The sequence below is a fragment of the Botryllus schlosseri genome, chromosome 16 (assembly GCF_051294905.1).
Source record: "Botryllus schlosseri isolate E-star chromosome 16, Bs_hap1, whole genome shotgun sequence".
NCBI lineage: Eukaryota > Metazoa > Chordata > Ascidiacea > Stolidobranchia > Styelidae > Botryllus > Botryllus schlosseri.
The window spans coordinates 11,979,007-11,999,900 of record NC_137251.1 but is presented as its reverse complement, the minus strand read 5'-3'; the positions used below and the strand labels follow the sequence as shown (position 1 = coordinate 11,999,900).

The 20,894-nt window shown below is 40.8% G+C and overlaps 1 protein-coding gene across 1 annotated transcript; it reads right to left on the bottom strand.

The window, feature by feature from the left end:
• Window positions 1-32: 32 nt before the first annotated feature.
• Window positions 33-16,052, bottom strand: LOC145458522 (leukocyte elastase inhibitor-like). The gene is made up of 8 exons (XM_080336916.1): window positions 15,873-16,052; window positions 15,544-15,792; window positions 11,602-11,794; window positions 5,267-5,416; window positions 5,026-5,194; window positions 2,729-2,850; window positions 2,270-2,437; window positions 33-329 (listed from the first exon to the last, which is right to left on the bottom strand). Exons 1-8 carry the CDS (start codon window positions 16,022-16,024, stop codon window positions 168-170), a joined length of 1,365 nt encoding a protein of 454 aa, XP_080193042.1. The 5' UTR covers window positions 16,025-16,052; the 3' UTR covers window positions 33-167.
• Window positions 16,053-20,894: the final 4,842 nt, after the last annotated feature.

Genomic DNA, 20,894 nt, shown 5'->3' with positions numbered 1-20,894 from the left:
CGTATTATATTATATACAATGCAGTACACGAGTCAACAACGCTTCCTTTATTTTAACCTTGTGAGCCGTATTGATCATAGGCAGTCCACATAATATTACAGATATTGTCAAAAACCAGTCTCATGCCATGCACGGTCACGGTCATGAAAAACATCGCGACGTTTCATTTATACAGGATTGTTGACTCTTCCCATGAACAGCATCGAGTTGGATGATTTCTCGCGAATGAGAAAGAAGAAAGGCCGGTTGAAAACCAGGGTATTAAATCCAGCAGACCTCGTGGTAGTCGCTAAAAAAACGGCGGTCGCGGTCGTGCCTTCTTCGTTCACCTGTTCAACGTAAAATCTACTGAAGATTATAAACAACCAATTACTCTACCTAACTGGTTTACAAAGTTAAGATGAGTGTTAAGGTCGGGAGTAAAGTGCGCAATGTGCAGCGCACAATGTATGTAATCGTATGATGTACACAGCACCGTAACTGCCGCACCCCAAACCCCCCAATTGGGGGGGGGGCGAGCTCGAAGGGGGCCCCAAATTATTTCGTGAATTAGCATAAATTATAGAGTATTTTCTGAAAATTCATGCAATTTTTTTCAAAATTTTTCGCGCTGGGCGCGATTTAAAGTTGCCAAATATCTCGATTATTTGGTACTCTTCCCCCAAGAAAAAACACGCAAGAATTATAGAAATGGACACATTGGCGTTGGCCATTAACACGCCTCTACGCACCAAGATGTATAACGATTTAGGACTTATTACATGCGACTCAAAGAAGTGTGCCAGAACGATCGGCAGCGCGAAAAGCTTGGCCGAAACGGACTGCCCTTACGCAGACGGAAAACTTCGTTATATATACAAAATAATAGGTTAAATTGTCCATAGGCGCCTAAATGACTGGCACCATATGTTCCTGTCTTGGCAATCTGAACCTCAGAAGACAAATACCATCCAGCAGGAAAAAAATATATGCCAGTGAAGAAATACTAATTTGAAAACGTGTGCGTCTTTTAGTTTAGTACGTTTGAGCGATTCTATATTTTTGATACAGCAGACAGGAGGTCACGAAATAAAATCATGTAACGAAGTCATACCAACGGGTCCGCCCGCCCGAAGATGTTTAATTATTATTTACGGACCCTACAGTTTTCGGTAAATCTGATAACGTGAGCAGAGAGGACAAGATATTGATAGCAAGATATATGCAATTCCCGATCTTATTGGCCGATTGCATCATGAATTATCGAAAATTTTCGCGCTTCGAGCTGGCTCACTAAACAGTGCAGCTAATTTCGTGGTAAAAGCGAGCACTGTGATGAGGGGTCGGTCTATCACCCTATGAGAACCCCCAACCCAAGTTTTTGTGGGGGGGACGGGGCTGACGAAGTGCTCTTTCGTTCCTGCCAACGGGTATACGCCCGAAGATGTCTAATTATTATTGGGCGGTCCTACGTTTTAAAAGAGACCTCGCTCAGCTCTACCGGTAAATCTGATTACGTGAGCAGAGAGAGGATCAAAATTGATAGCAATATGTACGTAATTCCCGATCATATTGCCCGATTCAATCATGAATAACTGAAATTTTTCGCGCTTCGCGCGTCTAGGCGGGAAAAGCTGCCTCACCAAACGGACACCCAATGAAGACGTCAAATAGCGTAAAAAACCGTATAGCCAGAGGGGGTCTGGGGTTAGGTTTATCACCCCATGGGGGCCCAAGGCCAACGTTTTAGGGGGGCTGACGAAGTGCTGTTACGGCCCTGGATGTACATACTCGTTAGAGTAGGCTGGGTGTGTCTCTGCGGCATAGCCTGGCTGCGGAAAGAAGCATAGAGAGCAAATGCGTTAGCAGATCTTACTTACACACTCAATAAACTGAACAACACATACCAACATCCGTGCCGTGATGCACTTGACCATTCGGTGAGAAGCACCACTAGTTTTTTTACATAACATCAGTAATGATACGAGTAAACTTCGAAAATATCAATTAAAACACTGATTTTATCTCACGCAAACAAATGCAATATCATCCGCCCATAATTAGTAATTGAATGATAAACCTGGGCGAAAATTCGATTTGATGACAAGGAAACTCATATCCTGTTTTACACGTCTATGCCCGCTCTGTGAGAGGTTGTAATACCACTTACTGAGATTGGGCGCAGTAAAAGCGAGGCGCAAGGTGTCAATATTGGAACACTATCATGTGATTATAAAGTAATGTTATCACTAAATTAATTTCATTACGAACCGGAATTCATTTCACTCACCTCAATAAAGCCTTTGTGCATCGCATTGGTAAAATGTAAATTTTGTTTTCCATTCATTCCTGATAGATCCGCCGCGGTGCTGAACAGCGATCCCAGTCCCAAGTCCGACAGCGTTGGTGCCAAATCAACTCCGAAGTCCAGTCGAAATCTCGGCAGATGTATTACTACCTGAAACACCATCGATAAGTTTTCCGTGTTATTTGAGGCGAATTGAGGGCGTCGTATCTAAATCTGAAACTGTGTACACATCGATGACCTAATTTAAAACAGAATGAACTTGACAAATTTCGTGCTCATTCGAGTTTGCGGGAGTCAGGTTTTACCGATGTAATTATGAGTCAGATGAAAGCTGAGATTCGCCAGTTGGATTGGAAGTTCAAATTGCGAACGGGCCAAAAGTCACGTTGGCATGTCAAATGTACGTCCTATATAAATATCTGTCAGAAACGAACGACTTACCGTACTGTTCTCCATGTTACGACATTCTCTCTTCAGCTCTATCTCACTCATATTCTCTACTCTGTCCAGTGCCTCGTTGTCGTCAGGCAGAAATAATCTCATCTCAGTCGAGAACGCGCTACCTAGCATCATAATATACAATTTACAAATCCTTCTGAGTTATTATGCATCGCATAGAAGCAATATAGTTCTGTATTGGTCCAAGTTTGCCAATGCAAATCCCCACGTTAAATGTGTTGTAGGCCTATATATCGTCTCATTGCTTCTCCACGCAAATATCCGTCAGAATGATAAGGAAATATATCGATTCCAAATTCGAACACGATTCCAAATTATCATTACGATACGGGACTCAGTATTTTCCTCTGCGGGTCTCATTTGATACGTGTGGTTCAAGCTGTGGGTGCTGGGCTATTCGGCGCTGGTTCTTTTCGGGGCCTGGACACCGGACATGTCAATGTCGAACGTTTTGACCAAAATGCGGCGGTTATTTCATTTCTAGTTTTTAACGACGCCAATCATTTGGCAGCGCACACGCCGCATGGAGTCCATGGCACCATCTTGCCAGAACTTTATGTCTATATATGTCGTGTCTTCTAGCGTGAAAATGCCCAGCGCCGAAATGCCAGTTCATATAATAGTCATGCTCCCGCAAGCTGCACTGCACTGCACTGCACTGCAAACACTCCTAGACTAAAGCATCCAAACGGTTTCATACTATATTAGGTTGTCTTTCATTCATAAATTGTTAATACGGTTGGACTCATTTCTGTACATTATGCAAATTTTTAAAAATATTTTCCATATATAGATTATATATAATTTATAGGTTCCCACATTATAATCAATAGATCAGGTTCCAGTAAATCGCACGAAGCGCGGAAAGACTTTTCAAGTTAAATAATATCTACCCAAAAGATTTTATTTTATGTCGATTTACGAAATAATTTTGGGTCTCCTACGAGCTCTGTCCATTTAAAAAACTTCTGTTTAACTTTTTACTAAAACATGGTTATAATTAGGGATGGTGTGAACGTGAGGTTCACGTTCGCGTTCTGTGTGTGAACCTCATAAATTTAGAGGCTCACGTTCACAAACGAACCTTGGAAGGTCCGGACTGTGAACCTTTTTCATATATTACAATTTTCACTTCATTATACCATCTTTGGTTGAAATTTATTGCATTTCAATTGCGGGCCACTCTTTGCATGGCGCTGGCAGCATAAAACAATCAACGCTAAACGATCATGCACCTTGACAATGTCAAAAATTTTACTTGCTTTCTTACAAAAGTTTGCTCGAAATATCCAGCTTTCCGTTTGTGTATATATTTAGTGACTCTCTGCTCTTGGCTTGACCCGCTATCACACAACATCATGAGCGAAATACACTACATGTAGTCAGCGAATGATGCTTATTCAACAATCAATGAAATTGATATCGTTGTCTGATGTAAAAAATCTAGTAGGCATACGGGTCCAATCTTGACTTCACATGTTTATTGTATCATAAAAACCAAATCCGTGCGATTGGGGTTGTTGTTGTTAGTGGTATTCATGGTGTTTGTCGACTACTATGGTCATTTTCACCATGCCGATATTCTTCATTTTTATTCCGTAACTGCCGACTTATAGCACGGCCCACTTCAAGGCTTGTTGTAAGACACCGCCGCCGCGGATTGGGGTGTTTTACACTCTGCTCAATATCAACGTAGCAATACTCAGACGCCTAATACATTGTCCGGTCTGGCCTAGACCGTTACGGCGTAAGCTTATATTCCCTTGCAAGTCCTCGTCGATATTGTTGGCAAAGCGACGAAAGATATTGATTTTATGGGATTATTATATCATTTTATTGCCCCAGTTGATACATTTGCAGACGTTAAAACGTCAATATGCACTCCAGCATTGTGGTTGCGGCATTATGTGGCCCGAGTCGTCGCTCGGTATCGTGTGTGCATTAATATAGGCTATCACTTCACTGAAATGTAGGGTTGGAATTAGCAATGTGACGTCGCGATGCTCACGTTCGCGGTCACACAGAACCTTTCAAAAAAGTTCGCGTTCACACGAACCTGAACCTTTCAGAGGTTCACACCATATCTAGTTATAATGTCGTGTGCGTCAAATAATTTGCGAATATCATAAAGATTTCTATGAGATGATTTCTAAGGCATTCATGAGAATTACCTTACGTTTCTTTTTGGTCAGTACTCGGTACCTCTTGTATTTATATGCTGACACGATTACAAACAAGGCTATAGTAGCAAAAGTATAACATCCTGATAATATACGTACTGTGACTTTTATACGGTAGAACAATGATAAAGCTCCGTAATGCACGCGAGTACTTTTTCAAAATGCTGAATTTGCCCCGCATAAATTCGGTTGTCAAAGTCGAGCCATCGGACGTAGTGAACGTACCGGGATGCGTCTCGGCACTGTCAAATTGGTATTTCCACGTTCCCTGACGATGTTAAGTGCACCTCTGTTGTGACAGTTAGAAGACATGGAATGAGCATATCACAACTTGAGTTACCTTGAAGAACGCGGCCGATGCAAGAACAAGTTTTGTGCTGGGGTCGACTGTCCCGGACGGTAGAGCTTCTGGTATGTGTCCTCGTGTAGTAGCGTTTGCCCACGAGTTGATATCGGCCCGTGCGTCCTCGAAGTTACCCGCAAAATCCACCTTGTATAAAATATATGAAGTTCAAATTAGCTTCTGGTGACGTCACATGGGTAAAGAAAGATATAGACATCCGTACACATAGCCTCGATATGGTAGGCCAGACCGGTTCCAAAGTCACATAACATCGAATATTATACTCGTCAGAGGGGTAATATCAGTAACTGTTCTTTCCAATTCAGCCGAAAATATTAGGGTTTATTTCAATATGAATATGTTATTCTATTGTATATTGAAGTTCCGTACTGACAAGAAGCTCTTCAATATAGTTTCTGCTCTGAATTAAGGGAGGATTTCCCTCGTGCTATCCTCATGCTTCTAGGAAGCTTCTTCCGCCGTAACCCCGACTTCGGTGGATAAGATTTTAGTGTTTAGCCTCGTAATTACATTTCAAGTTGCTAGTTTCGTGGTAAATCCTAGCTAATGTGGGGTCGATAATCACAAATATAGGCTTTAAATTCGTTGATTAGCTCTAGTTATTGAGTGGTGGCACCTTGCCAAAATATGCTGATCATGCAAGAACACTATCGCGGCGGTTGGATTCAATATTTTCAGCCGGCTCTATCACAAATGTGATATAGCCTACTTCAGCGGGTTAAGGTACAAATATTCATTGATAGTACTGTAACTATAAGGCTGTTCGGTTCGGAACGTATTGTGGACCGATATCGGTAACCCTCAAAATTGACCGAAAGCGGTATTTTACGTCAGACTGGCTTGCTGGATGCGTTGGTGACGCCATAATTGGTTATCAAGAGTTGAAATGAGTTTCTGTGAACAACACGCAATAATATTTTCGATACATGCGTTCCAGAGCAGTTAACTGGTAACGTAATCGCGCATATGTCTCCGTAAATATGTAGACTATCCTGTATATAATGTTTATTAAATGAGTCTATTCCATACCAGAAACCATTGAATTCGCGACCAGTGGGAAATTCCCCACCGGTTGGGAACCACTGGCTTATAGCAAGATGTGTTAACAATTTAAATCACTGGTTTCAATTTAGAAATAAAATTGCACGTCGCAGAACATAGTCTAAGCCAGTGATTCCCAAAGTGTGTGCCAGCGACCCCCTGGAGCGTTGACCGTAAAATGGGTGATTGGTGGCGCTGGCTAAAAATTTGGAGGCATGGAGGGCATTGAGAACAAATGCAGGCGGTGTAGCTTTAGAAGGCAACGTAGTGTTGAAACGATTGATAGATAAATCAGCAAAGTGCGCAGTAAACGAATGCTAAATCGATTCGCCCGAGGCCGCTTACGGTCGATACAGGCTTCGATCGATTCAATCAGTTCTACCGGAAAGTTCATTGCTACTTGACAACGTTGATCCTGCGCATCAATGGACAGATTCATCGGTTGACAGAATCACTAGGAAGTAGGAAGCGTGGTTCATTGCATGTATGGTGAGAATTATTTGAACGCTTATTGCGGAATAGCGAGACACGATATAGCGTTTTAAGGGAAACTACCTTGCGTGATTTTACTCTCCGTTTCAAATAATCGTGGGGTTTTCACAGTGCTGCTTCAGATTCCGTGATATATCAGCGAAATTCAGCGAGACGCTAATTGTTCGAATTCTCAAGATTGCATGAGGCGGATGCCGGTCCTGCCAGTCTCATCCTTCTCACTATAGTTGTAAAAATACATCAGAATTTTCGTTTTGTTATTTAGTGGTCCAGGGGGAGGGGGAGGGGAGCCCGTCATCGTATTTCCTGTTCCCGCCGGGAAAAATAATTGCCCACCCTTGCCTCAAGGTGTAGCAGAATTTTTCAAGGGCGCACCACAAGAATGGGATGTACCGGGTTGTACCAGATCCGCATTACAATGGACCGATGACTATAGCTATCACAATAAATTCGCCAGTTCATTCTTCAGATAATGTTGACCGGATGTGCAACATCGTACAATGTTCATAACAACTGTATGCAGCGTGTAAATTACATTCCCTTTGTGATGTCATAGGTAACGTTTTTCCATGCCATTTAATCTTTGGTAATGGACTTATTGGTCCTTTTTGGGGTAGAACAGGGTGGAGTTAGCATGTGTTCAGTTGTGGTGTCTGTCTATAACAGGGGTGGGTAAACTTTTGAGCTCGCGGGCCGCATTCAACATCCGAATCCATTTGCGGGCCGCACTATATAAAATTGGGACTATGAACCAAACCGCAATATTGGTGATTGATTATATGGTGAGCACTTGGAGATAATATATATGCGTATTTAAAACTGTCCAAACATTGCTTTGATGATATCGTATACACGCGTCAGAAACAGTGGCGAGATTTCATTGGGTGGTCGACCTCAATAACCAATTTGTCAAAACTATAGAGATGAAAGTCGGTTGTCCCGATTCTTGGAACAGGATTTAAATTTAAATCTGTCAGCAGCGATCTGTTCATAGATTTACTAATTCACTTCTGGTTCAGTTCCAGGACACACAATGCTGATAACATCATAACCATGTTAGCTTCAAACACACTTCTACTATGTGTAGATACAATATAAATACAGTAATTCTACGGAAACAGAGAACGAATCTACCTAAGACACGCGCGAATCGTTTTTTATAAGCATCTCACTGAAATAATTAAAACTGGAGTGGCTAATCTGAAATCACACTCGTGATCCTAAGTATGTCAATCTCGTTTAGGATTTCTGTGATGTTTACCAGTTGAAACCTTTCAAACTGCGTGGACTCGAGCTCGGACTGTCGCGCCAGAAATTTAACATATAAATAATATAGGAAGTTTTACTTTAGAACAGTGGTTCTCAAACTTTTTAAGACACGCCCCCCCCCCTTTATGATGGTAAACGATTTCGCACCCCCTTATCGTCATATGACAAATCGCAACCATGATGTTAGCAAATCTAACGGATAGTTTGATGGCATTGAAGGTTACGACTATGGATGAGAGATTTTTAAATATGAAATTCAGACTAAATACAGAGCAATAATTGTGAACGGGATGTAAATCGCGATAATTTCCTTCAGTTGAGCTCAGCTTCGCGCCCCCTTCAGATGCTTTCACGCCCCCAAGGTGGGTGCGCGCCCAGTTTGAGAACCACTGCCTTAGAATTATCATGGTAAAATATACTAAGAAAAAGTTTAATCAAGTCCCTGCATTAATTCGGTTTTCAGTACGCATTTTATCAATATTTTCAATAAGTTTCTTTAGACTCTCGCGGGCCGCACAGAACGGTGTGGAGGGCCGCATGCGGCCCGCGGGCCGTAGTTTGCCCACCCCTGATCTATAATGATTCTCCAAGAAACCGCCGTGATAGCTCAGACATATAGAATCAGTACTTCTTGCGACAAGCTTATAGATAGCTCAGTGCGCAGTGTAGGCCTACATAATTGTAGGGGAGTAGCCAGGGGGTCTCGGTGGTCGAGTTTGAGAACCAGTGGCGCAGCAGTCACTTGGCGGTTATGGCTCTGCGCCAGGGGCGGCAGTCTCCAAGGGGCAGACTTGTTCAACTAGAAAATTTTCAGCTTTTCCAAATTGGATTAAATTTAGATTACTGGCATTTCGCTCTAATTTAGTGAAATTAGACAACTAGAATTATTTGGTTGTCCAAGTCTGCCAAGTGGGCGGCAAAATGAGGCTGCACAGTGCACAGTGCTAAAAGCAGCGTAATTGATAGTCCTATGGGTGGCGACCAGAGAGCTAAAATTTAATCATACTGGTCTCAATCGAAAGCTAGTGTCGCACTGATTCCGACAACACAAATTAAAATGTGAGCATGTCAACGGAACCACTCCGAAATAGCCGTTAAGGCCGATTGTTCAACAACACAATGACCCATTCACCATGATAATGGAAATTGTATCTAGCGATTATTCGGAACAATGCCGATTTTCAGACTTTGATGGCTATTTCGGGATGGTTCAGTTGCCATGACCAGCTTTTAAATTGTATAGCCGGAATCAGGGCAACAGTAGATTTCGATTTAGAGCAGTATTGTTGAATTGGAGTTAGCGGGGAAGATAGCGTGGTTGTGACGATGCCTACCGCCCATACGGCCCTGGCTGATTCTGCGTAGGAGGTCATTCTGGGTTCTTCTACCCCCGCGTCGCCGTTCTTACGACGACAAAAAAGCCCAGAAAAGACCTGATGAGAGTGCGCACTCACAAGGAATGGAAAAAGACCAAAGGGCCGCGGAATAGAGACTAACATCGAAAGAGGAACTGTGAAATCGGGCTAGTGCCGAGGCCAAGGTTGATGCCAGTTCAAGAGACCGCTACTGCAAACGCAACTGGTCGTTCGGCATCCTCCTATCTGTTCATTGCATCGCATTGTGTCTTATCGCATTGTACATTTTCTGTGTCTTGGTCAGAAGAAAACTTGTCCTGACATTTATACTGGCAATTTTGGTGCATATATAGTAAGCCTGCAGGGATGTTCTGCTTCTACAATTAGAAACTTTTATACCAGTGGTTCCCAATCTTTTTCGAGTCATCGCCCCCTTATCAATCTCGACACAAATTTTCGCCCTGCATATTTACGGATAGGAAAAAAGAGAACACATAAACGGAAGATTTATTCACGTAACTCTGATCGATGGTGAATTTACTAAAATAAAGACCATTTTCCGAGGTGGTAGGTCAGTGGTTCCCAAATTTTTTGCTTGTGGCACAAGAAAAATTATAAAACTCTGGCGGCACACTTACAGAAAATGTGCTTTTTGAGAACAAATTTACGGGGCAATGCAATGGCTATGCTCATATATACGAACAAATGCGACTAAAACGAAGTTACATGGATTGTTGACGACATACCCATATTTTGTCGTCCATTTCGAGCAGTCTCTCTCGAGCACAGCTTCTAACACTTTAGCTGTCAAGGCCTATTATGGAAATTACCAGTAAACGCCAGCAAACTATGCATTTTCGACTAGTTGGATATTTAGCTGGAATCGGGCTTGCCGATAACTGTAAACCTTGTGCATCTTAGGAATTTTTTTTCCAATATCAAGGAAATATAAAAATAATGCAGTTTTTTTATAAGCTCATTTTATGAAAAGCCACCTAGTGCTCAAACCAAAAAAAAGTTGACGTAATGTATAAAAATGTGATTAAAAAAAATCTTCCGGTAACGAAAATGGTTGTTTCTGACAGCAAGCCTATTGAGTAGCCTCGAATACACCCGTAATCAGGGGATAGATCCAACTCCAGACTTCACTCTACGCATTTGAAAAATATCCTAAACATAGGATCGCTGGCACTTTATGGGATTAAATAAAATCCTGAATTTAAGATTGTTTGCAGTCAAAGTGCTAATATCATTCTAAACAAAGAAACTATGTCTACATAGTAATGGAGATACAAATGGCAATGCAACGCGGATCGCTTTTGTGACCATATAGGGTCAGGATTTGAAATGAGACAACCATTTTTGTAAAAACAGCGTTTTAAAAACACGAGATGTTTCGTATATGTCAATGAGCTGTTCTTCAAGGAGATTGCCTGTTTCACTGCTTCCAAATGGACTGGCTACCCTACTAAATTAGTGAACAACAAATCGCAAGATGAAATATTGCAATGCAAGTTGAAGTCCAGGCACTGTGCCAGGGTTTTGCAGACTAATTTTATGTTGAGGACATGCTTCACAAGGAGCGTGAAACGAATCTTCAACACATAGCAGCCCCATTAAATAACGTTACAATTAACCTATTAATCGGCAATGCCATGATTGGTTCCATTGTGATGTACTTATTTATCAGATATGAAACGGTTAGAGTACCTTTTCCGCATATGCTTGCCTACGTGCCTTGATTTAAATAAATTAAAAAATATTCGCGACACACAGTTTGGGAATCACTGTTGTAGGTGCTCGGGAAACCGGTTTCCGCGTCTACTTTCCGTTGAGAAGACCTCTTTTTCGGGTTACATGCAGAGTAAGCCGCTTTCACGTGTGCATTTTGTGACCGCGTTAATCAAATATATCCCCTTGGACGTTCCAACATTTTCGTCCCCTATCGCCCCCAGCTGCCGTCTACTAATCGAATTGCAGCTTACTACGGAATCGGTGTATCATGTGGTCAGGGGTTTACGGAATTTGAGTAAACATTACAAGGGTGTACCAGACCGAAAAAGGTTGAAGAGCACGAGTGTATAGCAATCGACTGGAAGCAATCAATCACCGGAGTCAACAGTGCAGTATAAAGTCACGCAAATTATTTTATACCTGCTGCATTTCTGCCCCATAGTATCTAGCAGTATCGCTGATGAACGCAGGTAGAAATGGCTCCGACTGATCACCGAATAACTGGCATGCAATGAGGAAGGTGTCTCTCGAACTGTCCTCGCTGCTGTTCAACTTCCCAAGCAAGCTTTCGTATAAACGCGGTACATCGGCTTTGGTGTATGGTTTTCTATTCCTGTAGCGTAAAAATACTAGCATATAATTGATTTTATACCCAGTGAATCCGCTTAGGGCATCTTTATCATAGGATTACTGCTGTGGCACATCTGATTCCGGATAATCATACCTACACATGCTATACAGTATAGCATGGGTGAGCAAACTGCGGGTCTTAGAGCCTTTTATTGCGGCTCTTTAATGATTGCACTTGCACATGCGCTTCGCCATTTTGCTAGGAAGGTTTAACCTGTTTATTATAAATTGATGCATTCTATCACGCATTAACAATATGAATATTGTTTTCGTGTTGTTTCTTTCCATATGGTTTACGCGACACTTGTAAAATTTGGGAACGGCATTACAAGGTTGGAACTTTGCGATTGAAGTCTCGCATCAAGTTCACCAAAACGTTTCCTTGGCAGCAATGTTACATGGTAATGGTCATGGTCATCAATCAAGGATAAATCATTGTGTTCAACAATGAACTTAATAATTAATCACGGAAGCGCAAACACAATCATTTCCGGGCTAACAGTGGTGAATACGGCTCTTCCATTTCTACTGTAAAGGCTAGCAATGACAGCAAAGTTTGGCCAAGAAAATGCAGTTTAGCGATAATTGCAAGAAAACAGGTATGACTAGGAAAGTAGAAGTTTTGTAACAGAATTGGAGGAAGAGTTTGCATTCAGTGATAATGAAGGTAAGCCACTGTGCCTTGTCTGTCAAGATTCGCTCAATAATTACCAAGCCAGCAACTTGAAATGTCATTACGAAACCAAACACCAGAACTTTGCCACGAGTTACCCAACGAAGACAGATTTACAGAGTAATAAGATTACCGAGCTGAGGTATTCATCATATACTACTCAACGCTTGGAGGAACTGCTTCGCAATGCTTTGACGTCATATCAGACTGATTTCAAACACACCGCAGCTCAGATGGAGACGCACCGTATCGCCGCACAATAATGCGTCTCATTCGGTAGCCTATATTTCAATGTAACGGAATAAATTCGTATTTTCGGATTTTTGTGTTGAGGCTCTGTTAAATCTACGAATTTTAATATGCGGCTCGCGCATGAAGCAGGTCTGCCCAGCCCACTCCTGCAATATAGTCACTAGCAGGGGAGGCAAACCGTTTGGCTATTCGCGGCCACATTTCGATTACTGATGTAGCCTGCGGCCGCATTCCATGGCATATAGCCGTAATGAACTAACTGGATGCCAAATACCCATGTTAAACTGTCCAGTGTCCATGTCCATTTACAGTGAACTACGGACTAAGACTTCCCATATCATCTTACATACGGACTGAAATCGCGAGTGGTCACCGGTCATGTTATGAATAGTTACTGAAATTAGTTATGGTCGCGCAAGGCGCAGAAATGTTTTCAAAATCACGAATGAATTTTGTTATTAATATTAGTAGTTTTACATATTACTATGAAAAATTCATCCTTTCTCAGCCCATGTGATCATTCACTGGCAGACCTGATGGGGGGAATATTTTCCAAAATTAAGGGCAAATTATAAATGATGATGCATCTTCGGGTGGGCCAATTTTTATTAGTCGTGCCAATAGTTGCATGCTGTTATTTGCTACCATTAGGATTGAAGGTATAGTGGAAAGGTATTCGAATCGCCCAGACGTACCAGAAACACATTTCTTTCGTGAGGAGCACACGATTTCAAGTTGGTATTTTTATATGGGTCGCATCAGTTACCTCTGCTGTTCGCACCAGTACCATGGGGCTCATATTGCAAAGAGCGCTACTATGAAGTCGCAGTGAATCGCGCCATAGGCGCGGAGAAAATGTTAAGATTGATTAAAATCTCTCAAAAATTCGGGAGTCAATTTGTAAATTCAATTCCATGTCGACGGCCACCAACACATACGAATGGAATTACCTGTCGACGGTCGCACAAATTTCTTCTACGGCCGCAGGTTAACGACCCTGCACTATAGTATAATTTGTATCAATGATTGAGTCTCAAGTAGCTACCGTTATTTACTATTTGCGATAAAGACTTGCTTTTGCATGCTCCAAAACATTTCAAGGAGCCAGTCAGAGCCGAGAGCTCCACCAATAGAACATTCCTCTGTCTACGATATTTCACATGTTAATGGCACTGCGAAGACTCTTACCACACGTGTGTCCGGGACATGCGACCTGACGCGTCGTTGCAGATGTATTCATATCCATATAAATCTCGTATCTAATCAATAATCTTATGAGTATGATGCGAATCATTTCTGCTACCATGTGTTATTTTTTTGAAACAACTGCACTCGTTCGGAATGCGTTTGTTGCGTGAACCGTATATGTCGCATTAAGTATTCGCTTCACTATGTCTGAAAAGTGTATTAATAATAGAGGAAGATAAAGTAGATTATAAAACCATCCGTGATTCCTATCATACATATCGAAAATATATCGTAAAGTGAACCAGTGCACGATATGATCATATCTTCAGTCTTCACTAATATTGATTCAGAATACCTCGCAGAGTAATCGGTCATTTGCTATGCTATTGCCTTCAGACGTAGGTGCTGTTACGCAACATTCATCATGTGTCATGCAAATACATACCGGGGCTGCGCGGTCATGTTATATTTAATCCAAGACTCCCGAAACCTTCACTGCCACCTCTTCACATTAACACTATTTGAATGGTGTGTGTTGGTAATCAGAGATGCCACTAAGATATTTTGGAAAAACCCAGATTTGGACGTTGAAAAAAACCAGAAAAACCCAGATCCTCTATTTCACTCAAATTTCTATGATATAGCTGTAAAACAGTGACTGAGAGTCATCAATGACAGTTATACGGACATAGAAGTTTTAGCCCTTGATATTGAAATCCCAACGGTTCATTTCCATACTATAATATGCATGTTGCTCAGTTAAATGAGCAAATCCATCGAAATATGATGTTTTCCTCTCGATACATTGCTACCAGGCATTCGGTATGGGGGTCAATACGTAGTGTATTATATATTCGTAATGTTAGTAACAATGCTAATCCCCATGTATCGTGAGGATGATTGTAGGGTAGTTCTAGTGACTGCGAGCTGACCAGATAGATTGAAAATAGCTTTCGATTCATTAGCCCGTGGACAAACACTTTTATCTGGGATGTTTAGTCGAAAAAGAAACTGCCAAATCATGAGATTAAGAGTACATTTGCATTTAACAAACCCCTCACACTACACTCTGAATAACTTGCCCGGTTGCCCAAAATGTCTCTCTTCGAGTGTCCCTGTTGAAAGTGAATATACTCTGATGTCAACATGATAAATTAGTTAGATCAACAATTGGTCTTTCCATGTGCATAAATTGCATACTTTACAGCAGTTACATACTATTTACTGACACACAACGAATTTGTTGCAGCGCTACCGGTAGCATTCAAGTCCTAAATTAGAGTTGCCCTGTGAACATGACTTTCTGCGACCTAGTAGTCAGTATTCAATGAATGCTCCATCGCATAACGCCAAGACCTCTCATTTTAATAGTAAATGGGTCTCTTTGGACTCTGCCGTTTCAATCACAGTGGAATCCGTCGACATTAGAAGATCTTACTAATTTAAAAATCAATTTTGCGCCGTAAAATTGACCTGACCAACATGATGTTGAAAAAAAACAGATTTCAAGCACAAAAACCCAGAAACCCAGGTCATGCTCGAAAAACCCAGATCTGGGTGGAAAAACCCAGGAGTGGCATCTCTGTTGGTAATACCAACTTGAAGATCGCTAAACTTACCTTTTTTGTCCGATGCTTGAATACTCCAAAACAGACATAAGTTCCTTTTCTGTCTCTCCCTCCGCGCCCAACAGAGTCATCGACAAACCGGTAGAGACGATCAACGGGGATATGAGGATGTTTTCACCCCTGCGTTCCGCTGCCACTCGAGAATATAGTTTCAGGGCAAACACGCGGTTCGCAATGGAAGTCACTCTCCATCTCACTTTGTTCTCGTATATATTGTTTCTGTGCGAAGATCCTCTATGCCTAAACGGTATGGGTAAAATATACTTAATCCAAATATTTCATTGAGGAGGAGCTGTCAGCTGTAGTTGTACAATACTAACTTAGTAGGTGTTGGCTTTGCTTTCATGGGCTTTTCAATGCTTTCATAGTCGTAGTAATAATCGTCGTCGTCGTAGTAGTCGTCGTAAGTAAATTCGCAACTGACACTGACAAGCAATCCAACAAATACACAGCAGGCTAGTAGCGAATGCATTCTGAAATGATGAATTTATATATCTGAGTAGAAGTTGCTGTTTTACAGTAGCTTCGTTGCTCATATGCATGCATGAAATGTGCTAATATATATTGGAATTCAAATTTAGTGAATCTCCTTACATAGTAGGCCTGCAATCTACATATACGATGTCAGTTCTGCCTTGCATTTGGCACCAATTTTTTTTACGCCCGTACATATACTCCTAATTTCAATGGACGTAGTAATCAACGGAAATGCTTTACGTTCCAGTTCACGATTCTATTTTATATAGCTTCTAGCGTGGGATGCATTCATTCAATTAACCCGCGGGAAAAAATAAAAGTCTCAGAAGGCAAAAGTTACGATGGTTGCGATTGATATATCATGAATGCTGGCTTCAACTATGTCATAACATCCGAAATCTCGTAGGTCTGTGTGCTATTTTAATACTTTATGTCGCACTACATCAAATTTAACAGATATGAACGATATATGCAGGGTCGCTGTGAAATATTTGTTTTGAAATCGGTCGCAAGATTGCTGAGAGGTCGTTCGCCACCCTTGCGTTATGACGACGGAGAACAACTTCAATGATCATATACTTGTAAATATTATTCGCGGTTGTCGGGCCACGTTGATCGCTCTATATTGGAATCATGAACCGACACCACCTTCATGAAAAATAAACTGTGTTATCTGTAGTTGTTCGTTGATCACGAGTTGTCGGTTTCTTGTGGAGGCACATTGCTATGCAAGGACTTTAGAACAGTGTGCACACATGTTTTAATCGCATAATCCTATATATTCGCCGTGATTGAAAATACCACAGTTGAGTACATATAATTATTAATTTATATTTTGTATAGATTGCAGGCCTTTAACACGAGAGAGCGCGCTAATCACTTCCTGCAAAATTGGAAGCGGTTTCACCATAGAGAACTCGCGTTTTCTCTCGTTTCAATTACAACACCGCCTCCACAGGTACAGGAAGTAATTTGTCGGATACGTTCAACTATATACTTACGGCTCAGTTTGACGCACGCTCACACCCCATGTAATGGTGACTCTGTTCGAAAGATATTCGGTTCCTTATGAAGTCACCAGCACGGTATGGATATCTGAATGAAACTAAAGCCGTATCGCGCGATTTCCTGTTGTGGAGTGACCATATATGACGTGATCCTAAAACAAAGCATTGTTGAATGTAGCATTCAAGTTACTCATTCTGAAAGTACCATGCACTAACATTTCACTAATTTTGCATGGTTTCGAATGATTACTGTATATATTTTCAAAGGCGTGCAAATATATATTTTTGTAATAATCAGATTATTATATACTGATGTAACATGACGCCAGTGTCGCGCTAGAAGGAATTCCACGCTTTCGCGTAATGAGGTGCATCATGAGTACTCGTATACTGTGCTGTACATTAGGGGTCTTCAAAAATGACTTTTTTTCTCAAATCGTCCTGGCTACTTGATAAAATTGTTAGGTTACCTAATTTAAGCCTACACACCACATTTGGTTCAATTCCAACCAGTAGCCGCATTGCTACAGGAGAAGAAGGTTTCTATTTATTATAAAAAATTAATAACAAAAAAATTGAAAGTTTTCTGTTCACCCCATGAAAGTGTTAGGTTTTCTATAAAAACGATGTTCACCAAATTTGGTTCAATTCCAACCAGTGAAATCGGAGTTACTGTTGTGGAAAAATTTGGATTATGAATAAAATAGTATTTACGGTGACCAATTCTTGAATTATTTATTATGGCTGTGCCCACCGTAAATACTATTTTATTCTAATACAAATTTTTCGACGGTAATCATCTACTGGTGGAATTGAACCAAATTTGCTGAACGTCGTTTCTATAGACAAGCTAACACTTTCATGGGACGAACAGAAAATTTTCAAATTTTTTGTTATTTATTTTTATATAATACATGGAAACTGTCTTCTCCTGTAGCAATGCGGCTACTGGTTGGAATTGAACCAAACTTGGTGTACAGGCTTAAATTACGTAACCTAACAATTTTAGCAAGTGGCCAGTGCAATTTGAGAAAAAAAAGTCATTTTTGAAGAGCCCTACTGTACATACCGCAACCGCGCGCCTCTTAGCTGTAGGAACATCTCTACGACATGGGAATAGTTGAATAATGTATCTTCATGCGTTTGTATTGTAAGGTGTGGACGTTTATCATTTTATGATATATTATATAGATATAATTACCACATTAATTCTCTCGCCAGAAATACGCAATTACACTGTTAAAAAAACAATCATAGTCGGCTTAGTCGCCTTATTCCAATCACTGAAGGATGCCACACAAGTCCGAAGCAGTCATAGCATTTCGAGTCCGCGCGTTTACGAAATTGCCGATCTCTGGCAATGATGTTCAATGGAAGTAACAATCAAATTAGGAGCACTTTACGTGCTTTACATGTGACTCGTGAGAAAAGCTCCAAAGTGTCACCTTTGCAAGTCGGCAGAATTGATGGATAGCGAAATTGACAGATCAGCATCTACCAACCTAAGCCAATAAAAGTGAGTCATCTGGACGTTGCGAACATGATTTTACAGCAGTATTTGCATTCCTACAGGACAGTAAGATAATTCCATGCTCGGAATTCTGCGACAACTGTATCTTGATACCCGTGTGTTTATTTATATGCGGGATTTATACTCGTTGATATTATTGCCAATGCATGTAGTGTTTGTAATGACGGGCTCTGTAAAGATATATTTCACTCAAACAGGAATACCAAGTATGTATATTCTAGAATCAGGTATGCGATCTTACTCTCAAGTCGACAGGGTGGTTAATATACTCAGACACTTAAGTTGGATTACTAAATAACCGGAACTAAGTCAGTGTCTGAGTGAACAGTTATCGTCAAGTGCGATAATCCGAGGCAGGGTTGGAGTAATAATCCAAGATTTTGCCGACAGCGGGGTCATTTGCAAGATATCTGCGAGTATATAGCCTTCGTCGACGAAGAGTTGAAAAGCATTTGTATTTCCTGTTACGGCGAAACGAAAGTGATTCCGCTTTAGTCGTTTTGAAGTCAGGAATTAGATAATCTTTGCTCTGGATGTAATATTTTGCATTATTTACAACACTGTATATTTATTAGGGATGGTGCGAACCCCTGAAAGGTCCCGGCTCGTGTGAACGCGAACCTGTTTGAAAGCTTTTATGTGAACGCGTAAGCGATAACAGTGATGACACCGCGTTGCGGCCACGAATATGTGTCGTGCGTCCCCAGGAACAGTGCATGCGTATGATGATGTCATTTCATAACATTCCAAGAATTCTCAGTAATGTCGCGTTATGTAAAAATATCTGAATGCGTGTATCATTCCATTTATGTGCGTGGCTCATCGTGATTCGTGATATTGAAATCCAGGTATCGATTTATGAGAAATGTTTCGTTTATGATCTGCTTTGTTGCTGCCTCCCCGTCGTCCATCTTCAGTAAATAGGCTTTAAAAGCACGTGAAATACTTTGAACAGACGTGTGGATCTGGATTCTCTTCTACTTGATTTGAATCCAATCCAATCTATGCCTTATAACAAATGCCACAGACGTCTCAAAAATGTTTGAGGATATTAGTCCATGTTAGAATCAGTGTAACGATGGTAAATTTGTTGCTTGGATGTTTGATTCAGTACCCTAAAATGACATTTTCTTGATAATTGCCTCACTTATGTACCAGTATTTGAGAGTGCTCCACCGTTAAGACAATGGGAATATGAGTTTTACCAAAATATAATTGATGTATCTGACTGAAATAAAGAATAACAATAAATTCGTCGGTACTATAGATTTGCAAAGTAAAACCATATCCTAAATATTGCGGTTGCTGGTCGAAAATTTGCATCATGCATGCTTTCGCGTAACGGTAATGACATCATCTCTAAAATGCATACAGCTTGTACTGTGCTGACTTATTAGCATAGAGTATTTCTGTGTAATTGTCAAATGTTGTCACATAGCATGGCACACACCAATGACGTACTAGGATTTGTCACTTGAAACACCTTACGGATTAATCCTAAATACCATATGCAGATATGGCATTTTCAATACGGTATAGTTCTATCTATTCGGTATCGAGAGCCACAATTTCACGCCGATATCACGTGTAATCGAATAGGAAGACACACAGATAACTTACAAGCGAACGTCTTTTAATTTATTAAACGTTTCGAAAGGGTGAACTGTTATCGACGAGCACAGATTAAGGTAGTTCAAAATTTCAAATTCATCGAAGGCTCACTCCGGATTTATTCTTGTGTTCGAGAATTTCTAAAATTATCGCGAATATATATAAATAGAACTCGCAATACGAGCCTGAAATTAAGCCAGAATTTATCGGTCAAGTCTACAGTATACTATGACAGTAAGATTGATAGACACAGCTAGATTTCAGATGCGGTTGACCATATGCTACATATAGACGATAAGATTACGAAAGACCAGGCCGTTTGTACTGATCGAGTGTTCCTATTTGATTTCGAATAATGACACGTCATGCCTATGAGGCGTATTTTGCTTACAAAATAGCATTCCAGATCTAATAGTTTCCCAAATCCTTGTCATATAAAGGTTTTCCATGATTAGTCAGACGAAATTTTGGCTTGTCGAGCGATTGGTATTGGTAATATTATTGGTTTGATATTATTCCCATGACTATTGGCCTACAGTTTTATCGTGAGGCAGTTACCTAGAACACGAAGTTTCAAGGCTTTCTCTCCAAATTCCAACTGTATACTGCAAAGTTGGATAACTATAACATTGTCAGCTTTTCCAGGATTAAAATGATAGCCGAATAGCTTTTTTCCAAATTATAGAATATAAATAGAATCACATAGGTATACATTT

Coding starts and splice junctions, on each gene's coding strand:
- LOC145458522 (XM_080336916.1), bottom strand. CDS start 16,024: ATGCATTCGCTACTAGCCTGCTGTGTATTTGTTGGATTGCTTGTCAGT. Junction 2,851..5,025: donor TCTACCGTATAAAAGTCACA/GTACGTATATTA, acceptor TTATGATGCTAG/GTAGCGCGTTCTCGACTGAG. Junction 330..2,269: donor TGCACAAAGGCTTTATTGAG/GTGAGTGAAATG, acceptor TACGTTGAACAG/GTGAACGAAGAAGGCACGAC.